Source organism: Bison bison, unplaced genomic scaffold (assembly GCF_000754665.1).
Source record: "Bison bison bison isolate TAMUID 2011002044 unplaced genomic scaffold, Bison_UMD1.0 scf7180017864203, whole genome shotgun sequence".
NCBI classification, from domain to species: domain Eukaryota; kingdom Metazoa; phylum Chordata; class Mammalia; order Artiodactyla; family Bovidae; genus Bison; species Bison bison.
In genome coordinates, this window is record NW_011494775.1 from 1,262,641 (window position 1) to 1,272,621 (window position 9,981).

General features: G+C 43.7%; 1 protein-coding gene across 3 annotated transcripts in view; it reads left to right on the forward strand.

The window, feature by feature from the left end:
- Nucleotides 1-703: 703 nt before the first annotated feature.
- The window catches only part of KLHL3 (kelch-like family member 3), a 126,956-nt gene continuing 117,678 nt past the window's right edge, over nucleotides 704-9,981 (forward strand). Inside the window, exon 1 of one of the 3 annotated variants that reach the window (XM_010844473.1) lies at nucleotides 704-1,406. In XM_010844473.1, coding sequence (XP_010842775.1) covers nucleotides 1,393-1,406 — 14 coding nt within the window. In that variant the 5' untranslated portion in view covers nucleotides 704-1,392. Of the gene's footprint in view, nucleotides 1,407-2,091; nucleotides 2,266-9,981 lie in introns of those variants that run through there. The other 2 variants (XM_010844472.1, XM_010844474.1) reach the window with 2 other exon arrangements.

Here is a 9,981-nt window from a genome sequence, read left to right on the forward strand (position 1 = left end):
CACAGAGGATTCCAAGAATAGAGATGCTCACATGTGGTCTTTCTGAGGCATCAAGGAAGTTTCTTAACCCATTTTTGTGGCTAAGCTTCCCAGGTTGGCTCAGTGGTAAAGAATCCTCCTGCCAGTGCAGGAGCTTCATGAGATGTGGGTTTGATCCCTAAGTTGGGAAGATCCCCTGGAGGAGGAAATGTCAATCCACTGCAGTATTCTTGCTTGGATAATCGCATGGACAGAGGAGCCTGGTGGGCTACAGCCCATAGGGTTGCAGAGTCGGATACAACTGACGGGGACTGAACACGCAAACACCAGTGGCTGATTGCCCCAATTATGCCCCTTGACTGTGGCTATGAGGTACAGACCAGCCTCCAGCATGCCCCCTACATTACGTTTTCACATAGGTGGGTCAGAATTGAGGCTTGAAAGGCAATTGGAGATGCCAGGGTGTGAGAGGTCTTTGACTGGAGATGGGGGATTTAGTTGGAGACTGACTGCTTGGAGCTACAGCTTAAGTCAGATTTTAACATAAGAGACTTTAGGAAGGTGTTTTAGGGTTGTGCTATGGACTTATGGTCTTTCTTTATGGCCTGGGGAAATAAATGCATGTGGTCCCATTGTGATGGCTTTACTGCAGTTTAGCCTCTTGCAGTCAAATAGTATTTGTTTCAGTTCCCTTTTTCTTACTTCTTTCTGTATTCTTCTCGGTTCCATCAGGCTCTTTTACCCTAACTTCTCTTCATCTATCAGACTCTGAGAGCTGCTGTAGAGTTTGGGAGGAGGAATTGGAAAATGAGCTGTGACCTACAAGTCAATTTCCCCAGGTTGCTAAAGTCCACTGGAAGCCACAGAGGGGCCTCCTCATTCCAGCAATCTGGCCAGGCTGACAGACTCACAGCCTATGCGGGCAGGGGAGGAGGAGGGGACCAATATTTCTCGGGCTAGTGAGGAACTGCCCAAGTCTTTTCAGTCTAGGCAGAGGAGGCAGGAGGTACTGGGGTCGGCTGGTCGCCTGGGGATGCCTGGGCAGATGTGGAAGCGGCTGGAAAGGTGGCCTTGCACTTGGGTTGCTGTTGCTGCGCTGTTCCTAGGAGACGGAGGAGCAGCAAGCCTGCGGGGGAGGGGGAGCAAGTGGGTTGCTGCTTTTAGCAGCTGAAAGGGCTGCAGGGAGCTCTGGGTAAGACGTTTTCTGCTGCTGCTGATTCTGCGGTAGAAGCTGCCGAGAGTAAGTCAGAGGAAGGAGGATCGAGAGGGAGGTGGCTTCATTTGCAGCCATGCTGAATCACTGCTGCTGATCAGATCTCCTGCTGGTTGGCTGGGAGAACCGAGCAGAACAGAGCTAGGATCCTCCGGTACAGGCACAGCTCAGCAGCTGCCACCCCGGCTGGGCCTCACACAATGGACGGGGAAAGGTATGTATGTGTGTATAAGTGTGTGTGTATGTGTGTTTGTGTATGTATACACGCACTCACGCTGCAGCCACCAGCTTTTGTATTGACGTTGGTTAGACAGGGTTGGAAGACCTGGTCACTGATGGATCACAGCCGGCGGCAGAGTCAGACCAGGGAAACCCCTTTCCCCAGAGATCTGGCTTCTGCAGAGACAGGTCTGGGTTTGCAGGGCAGCGGAGCACCCTGAAAGAAGTGACTTCCTGACTGGTGTTTGGGAAGAGTTTCAGCATGGGCTGTATCAGGCTGTTTCAAGGAGGCGTTTCCCTTTCCTGGCTACTTTCCCCGGGGTGTTTTTTCTTTGGTGGGTGTTTTTTCATGTCATAGCAGGGCTGGCCTGGCATAGAGTACTTGCTCAAGTTGTCAACAAGCACGCCAAGCTGATGTCTTTCCTAAAAGTGTGTGTATGTGTGTGTTTGTATACCTGTATGCACACACAAGTTCAAGTAAGAAGGAGAGAAATCCATTCAGGTGACACTTGCTCGGAACTTTCCATTTGCATTGAAAAGTTTCCTAATGATAGTGGAAGTTATATTCTTTAGAGAAATTGTTGCTCCTTTCATCAGGGGTTTATGAAATAGAAATTACCAGAAGGGAATTTCAGTACTTCTGTTGAGCTGGATCTAACTAGCGAGAGATTTTTTTCCTGGCAGTCCCATGCATTTTAATACATTTTAAGGCTGTTATCTGAGGCTCTGATTCGTTAATTGTGAAGGTGCTGAGTGTGGTGCAGGGGCGGGACACTTCTCTGTGTGCCAAAACGTCTCTTCTTCATTCTGTGAGTCTGCAGCTGGTGGAGAATGAGGCTTGCCTTTTCCTTGAGGTGAGAAGACTAAGAGCCAGTGGACCCCTGAGGGAGGAGGGCTGGTGCTCTGAGTCGCCAGTTTGATTCAGGTGGTGACCAGCTGGTTAAAGGGTAACAGGTCAACTAAGTCAGCAATGCCTAGAGTGTACCTCAATAAACAATTTCTTTGGCATGGATTGTCCCCAGTCTTACATCTCATGGGGGCAAATGATGTCATTAAACCTCTCTAAACCCCATTAGGACTGGCAGGATTGCATAGTGTCCTCTTGTCTGAAGAGGCCCCCAGGGGCTGTCTCTCTTGACGTAACTCCTGGGAAGAGAACTGGGACTTTTTAGACTGAATGTACTGCTGGTTGAGTGTCTCTCCTTGAGTGTCCTTTGCAACAGGAGCTTAGTGTTGGATTCTGTGTAGCCCCCTGGGTGACAGAGCATTTGAAAGCCTGCTTCCTTAGGGCAGAAGTGTACAGTGTCCTCACCTTCTCTTATTGGTCTAGTAGCTAACAGAGGGCAGGGGTGATATGAATGGAGGTTTAGAGATTCTAGATCAAGCCTGTTTGCTTATATATTAGGACTGAAAGGTCCATTTGAGACTAGCAACAGTAGATCAGATCACTGCTTCCCAAGCATTTTGGGGTACTTACTATGTTCTCAGTTTTATGTTCCAAAATGTAATGAGCCCTGGCCTCCTAGGAGCTCTCTTGTTCTTCAGCACTCTGGTGCCTTTCAACTGGGATGGCTGAGGTCTTTGGCATTGCAACCTCTAGTTTTTACACGTGTTCTTTTGCTTTCCTTCTATCAAAAGCAGAGAAATCCAAACCTTGCAGCTTCCAGTGTTCACCAGGTCACCGAGCTCACTACCTTTTGTTCCCACTCTAAGACCAGCTTACCCTGCCAGGCATTCAAGTCTTCTGAAATCTGGCTCCAGTCTCCATTCCTACTGCTCACTCATATGCCCCTACTGAGAGATCTATGGGTCTCTCTTGTGATCGCTCATCCTGTGCACTACTACATCCAGACTCAGATCCTTAGCTTCCAGAGTTTCTTTCGCCTGGAATGCCTTTTGCTTTCACTTTTCCAAAAGTTATTCATCTATCAAGGCTGTTTTAAAATTCCACTTTGTCTTGGAAACTTAAGCTCTTCTGGTTCTGGCAGATGTTCTTCCTAATTTCATTACTTCTAGTTTGAATCTCATAGTTGGGTACTGAATAACAGGCCCGCCCACAAGATGTCTTTGTGCTTTTGTTTCATATATCTTGTAAGTTCCCATAGTGGGGGATAGGTCCTCAAGGACAAGAATGTTGCTTGTACCTCTGAATACTCCACACTATCTACAGTGTGGCTGGACACATAGTAGGTATTAGATAATTATTTGCGGATTAGCTGACTTTTGTGAGAAGCTCCAGTAACTAAAAATTGCCTCTCCAAGAGGCTATTGAAACCTCTGGCCAGTAGGTTCATCCTTGGCTATCAGCCTTATTATCTCAGCATGGGTAATTGACCCCATGGAATGCTTTGAGGTAGGGGAGAAAAGGAGGAAGTAGGCTTCTTTCACAAGTTCCCTGGGAAACTTGGGGCCAGAGAAACTGGGTGACTGGCCTAGGATCACATGTCAGACCTCCAGAGACGGGAGGGATCCTAAGTCTTGTTCTACATTTAACCTGCTAAAGCTTAATTGGGGCTGTTTTTAAGCTTAAGAATTTTCAGCCAAGAGATTTCTAATGAACAATTTTCTTTCTTTGCCATGAGGTTTTGAAAATAACTTCTACCTTAAAAGGCTATTAATTAAAACATGGGCTTAGGGGTAACATAGAGTTTGCGGTGAATCTATTTCATAAACTTGACCTTGAGTGTGTCACATTTTTTCAGAATTAATATTTCTTTTTGATGTAGAGAGACAGTATCCATATCTCATAGAGTTGTTGTGAAGATCAAAGGAGGCAATATAGATAAAGCACCTAGTAAGTTTTTCTGGCACAGAGTAAGTTTTCAGTAAATGGTAGTTGCTATTATTGTTAGTGTTCATCTATTACCCTGCTGTGCTCCATGATTTGTTCTTGGATACTAACCAAGGCTTATTTCAAGGCCTTCATATATTTATAATCCAAAGCAGATTTTGTGGGACCATTCCCATGAGAAAATTAAGAGGCTATCAGGTCATCATCTTGCATCCATCTGAACTGTCTCCTCACAGTGAGATACCACATAGGGCTTAGCACTTCCTCTTGTAGGGTTCATCAACACTGGTGTGTGTGTGTGTGTGCACACGTGTGTGCTCAGTCCTGTCAGACTCTGATTCCTATGGATTTGTAACCCACAAGACACCTGGAATTTTCCAAGCAAGACTACTGCAGTGGATTGCCATTCCCTATTCCAGGGCATCTTCCTGACCCAGGAATTGAACTCGAGTCTCTTGCATCTCCTGCATTGGCAGGCAGGTTCATTACCACTGTGCCACCTAGGAAGCCTTACCTTAGTCCTCTTTTTTATAGACACCCTGAGGCTTCAGATGCCTTGGTGGTTTGGAGCCATGACATCACTACAGTGACAAATTGTGTGTGTGTGTGTGTAGAACACATTGAAAATGACAGTAGCTTGGCTACTGGGATTTCATTTAAGTTCTAGAAATTAGCCTTGTGGATGGATTACAGTAAATTCCCAACTTATACGAGGTATCTAGAATGGTCAAATTCATAGAGACAAAAAGTAGACTGGTTGCCAGGGTCTGGGGAGAGGGAGAAATGCTTAATGGGCATGGAGTTTTAATTTAGGGAAATGAAAAAGTTCTGGAAATAGATGGTTGCACAAGAACATATACATACTTAAAGCCTCTGAACTATATTCTTAAAAGGGTAAATTTCAAGTTACATGTATTTTACCACAGTTAAAAAAATTTCCAGGCATAGTCTCTGGGATATTCACAAGAATTGCAGAGAACCACAACTTTTAGAAGAAGCATCACAAAAGGGGGATGTTGGCTGTCCATTTTTATTAAAATTGTGGTGGTTTTATTTATCAGAAGCATCAGGATGCCTCTTATTGCAAGGGGCATTATGTGCCCAACACTGTGCCTTGAATTTATGAGAGCAGTCCTAAGAGAGAGAATGGCTCATCCTTATGGAGGACAGCCTGCTCCTAGAACCCTGAGAGCTTATTTTTCCATCCTTGATCAGGAACAGATCTTATTAAAACAAAAACAAAAACATGATGTAGGCAGCTAAGTCTCTCCAAACGCTGAGTTTACAACACCTGGTGTATCCCTGGAAAGACCCAGGGAAGAGCAAGTGTTCAGCGCCCCAGGCTTTCTCTTCCTCTCAGCCCTCTCCCACCCATAGAAGGCATGGGTGGAAACTTCTGTAGAAATTTTTGGGCATCACTGCCGCCTGAAGCATATGTGCATTTCAACCATGATAATTGAAACCAAACTTTCCATTTTGGAAATAATTTTTGGTGAAGCAAGGTTTTCAACTGCAAGAAAACAAAGTCAGTTGGAAGAAACCTCTTGATTTCCCCATACCCAGATTTGAGCTTTTAGGTTTTTGCTGCTTGCTAGGTTTTATATTGTTAAGACACATCTATACAAGAACATTTTGGGGTAAGTTTTCTAAAGCAAGTATTTTATTTGATGAAATTTGCCATCATAGAATTGACCTAATTTTTTTTTTTTTTTTTTCAATTTCTGGATAAACCTTGAAACTAGGTTAGACTGAAAAGAGCATTGATGCACTGTGTAAAAAATAACTTGAACATGTTTTGTTCTTAAATTTTTTTCTCTATCAAGTTCAGTGGTGGTCAAGTTACAAATCTGTAACTTTTTATAATTTAAAAGGGTTTTCAGACTCTCAGCCCTGCTTTCATGGACTTTTCTTTTTAACTTGTGAAAGTCTATTGTAAACTCTATCAAAACCACACACATGGAAGAGTTCAGCTCTCCTATTCAAACCTAATAGAAGTTTGGCTTCCAAAAGGCCACATAATGAGGGCTGTGTTTTCTTTCAGTCTTTCTCTCCCCTTGTTTCATTCTGTCTGTCTGAACTCATGTTTTTCTTATATTTTGCATTTTTACCCAGCCTGCTGAAGTGATTGCCTTCTTGGTTTGGAAGGAAGCTATTTGTGAATTGGACTGTTAGGAATGTGATTAGTAACATACCTGTTCTTGAACTGGTTTATGAAAGAGCACATTACAAGAATGGCAGCAGCTGCTGACTAGCTTTGATGCATCATGGCAGGCTTGTCTGAGTTCTGTCCAATTAATAATATTAACTCCAGTACATACTGTAGTTCCCCACAATCAGTGAAGTGAAATAGTGCCATGGCACAGGTCCTAGGGGATTCAGTCTTTTTCATTGGCTTAGTTTGGCCACACCAAGAAGAACCTCAGGGAGTGGATCATAAGGATTGAGTCTCCCTTGGCCTGTTGGGCTGTGTACATTATCCCAAGACAGTGGACATTGCTATGAAGAGCATAGGCCCTGGAGTGAATTAGACATGGGTCTGGAGTGTCAGTTCTCCACTTAGTAGTTATGTGGGATTTCTGGACAAGTTTTATCTCAGTGCCTGAGGAGGTTATACTTTATAGGGTTGTTCTGAAGATAAAATGAGATAGTAGAGGTAAAGTAAGCTTTCAGTAAACGGTTAACTCTTACTACCCAGGAACCATAGCTTACTGATGCATTATCTTCCCTGGGTCCATGTGGCCTGTTGCGGGGAATCAACTGATGCTTAAACTGAGGTGGCCCAAGTGAAAAAGTAGGAGAATATGGAGCTCTGTAGCAGTCTGTGTGTGGGGGTGTTCCTTGAGGACAGGGCGGCACTATCACACCCTGAGTCCTGTTACTTGGGTATCTTCAAGTGCCAGGTCGTTCATTCATCCAGATGCAGAAATCTCAATTGGGTCATTTTGGCCTTGAACTTTAGGATTGAGAAATATGCTAGTTCTCCCAGAGCTAGTTTACCCAGAGCCCGGTAGGTTCCAAAATTTTCTCTTGTCCTTTGCTGCCCAGACCTGAAGAAGTGGAGTCATGCTGATGAACTCATCATGAGAAACTGAGGTACAACAGTCAGAGTGTCATTTTATTAATTTGTGATGAAAAGTATTACTGGCACAGTGTTCCTGAGGGCCTGCTACCACACTTTCTTGCTTCCTAAAGGAAAGCCACAGGGGAAGCCAACTTGATCAAGAGGCCGCATTTGGGAGCTGGGGACTGAGTAAGGTCATTTGAGTGTTTATAGGCTTCAAGTTCCACAGCAGGGATCTGACATGAGGCTGAACCTAATGATTATCTGATGATTAAATAATTTCTTCCATAGTGTGGGGTGAGCTGGACCAAGAGCTTTCTCAGCCTGATTCTTGTTTTTCAATTTCCCTTTCTAAAGGAAATTTTCTTACCTTTTTTTTTTAAAGGACATTTTCTTTATTGAGGGATTTTAATGCATTCGGCATAGCCTTCCTCCAACTCACAGAGTTGTGTTGACCCCCGTAGGTGACTTTGCCTCTCTTTATTCTGTCTCATTTATAGCTTGACCATCATGCGTTTGGACTCTATCAGTGTGGCCCATGCTGCCTGAACTTTATTTGCATCTCTTGAAGACTTTCAGCAGGGATGCAGTTCTTAACTCTCAACAGTGTTTCTTAGACTCCCCTTTCCTCTCCTCTCCATTCTCTCACACCCTGGATGCTCCAGAGTTCCTCATTTGGCAGATTCCCCAAACACATCTGGACAGTTAGATGCTCAGAGGTTTCTATTTCTCCTGCTTTGCTGACATGCATGCTATTGTCCTTTCTATTCATTGCCTGGATTTTTCTTAGTGATGGAAACAGCCTAAGAACTAATGCAACAGGCAGTAACTCTTCTTGCTTTCTTCCTTCTTCTCTAGAGGAGTGTGACTTTCTCTTCTACCCCTGCCCACCCCGCTTCCTGTCAAGAGCTTCCTGATTCTGTATCACCAATGCAGGAAACTAGTTTGGCTAAGAAAGCTCCTCCCCTCCCCCTACCACCTCCTTTGGGGAAGGACAGAGAGGGAAGTTGAGAGGGATAAAGCTATAATTATTTTAGAGGATATGAGAAAAGATGGGATAGTTGGTAGTTATACCTCATTTACTTGTCCGTCCATTCAGTTACTCAATAATAATTTACTGAGTACCTGCCATGTGCCATAGGCTGATAATATAGAGGGAAATAAGATACCATCCTGGTTCTTATGGAGCTCAAAATCTAGGGTGGGCAGTGGTATGCAAGAACCAGCATTCACCCACTTGCTAGAGCTGCTTGCTAAATTTTTAAGAATTTTGTGAGTCAGTCATTTAAATACAGCCCTTATTTTAAAAATTATGTGATTTACTAATAAATTATATTAAAGACATAGTAAAGACTCATCTCTTCCTAATTATTTTACTAATGGGCTTCCTTGGTGGCTCAGATAGTAAAGAATCTGCCTGCAAAGTGGGAGACCGTCAGCAAGAGGTCTGAGGGTTGATGAAAATGAGCTAGACATAGGGGACAATGGGTGGGGATAGGGCAAAAGAACTTGGTATATTTAGGCAATTGTGAATATTTTAGTACTTGAGTAACAAAAAGTCTTCAGGACAGCAATGAAATGAGGAAGCACCAGGCTGGGTCTCTGAGATTTCTTCTGTATGCAGTGAGGAACCAGTGAGAGGTTTCACATAGGACGTGCCATGCACACTGACATTCTGTAAAGATTATTCCGAAGTCTTTGAGGAGGAAGTTACTGTAGTAACCAACCCAGGTAAGATCCTGATGGCCTGGACTGAAGTCGTGGCAGTGACTAGGGAATGGGGTAGAGAGACATTAAAGGACCTAGGACTGATGGGACTTGTGGTAGTATGTGAAGTGAGAGAGGGAGGGAAGAAGACATCCAATGATATCCCAACTTCTGCCTTGCGTAGGTGAGTGGGTAGTTGGGTATGACTCTGAGACAGAGAGTACAGAAAGATGAGCAAGCTTCAGAGAAGGTGGGGAGCATCAGTTTAGTATAAGTTACTATGAAAAATCTAAGTTGGGGAGTCAGTTCAGATACTAGATATATAGATCTGGACTTTAGAGGAGAGGGGAGGGTAGGAGAAAAGGCTGTGGGAGGTGGCATGCCATGAAAGAGGGCCTGATGTTTACAGTTTATGTATTTTGGTTTATAACTCATAACTATTATAAGATTTTATGTGTATTAATTTATAGTTTAATTTTGAAGACCAACTTTCATTTTTAAGATTGTTAGGGTTGGGGGCAGTGTTTGGGGCAGACCATCCCCACTCTGCTCTACTGTCCACCACCCACAGGGACAAAGTGGAGGGTTTTCAGATCAGATTTCATTGATGGTAAATAGCCACAGTTATCAAGACAGTATGGTACTGGCACAAAGACAGAAATATAGATCAATGGAACAAAATAGAAAGCCCAGAGATAAATCCACGCACATATGGACACCTTATCTTTGACAAAGGAGGCAAGACTATACAATGGATTAAAGACAATCTCTTTAACAAGTGGTGCTGGGAAGTCTGGTCAACCACTTGTAAAAGAATGAAACTAGACCACTTTCTAACACCATACACAAAAATAAACTCAAAATGGATTAAAGATCTCAACGTAAGACCAGAAACTATAAAACTCCTAGAGGAGAACATAGGCAAAACACTCTCCGACATACATCACAGCAGGATCCTCTATGACCCACCTCCCAGAATATTGGAAATAAAAAAAAAAAAAAACAAATAGG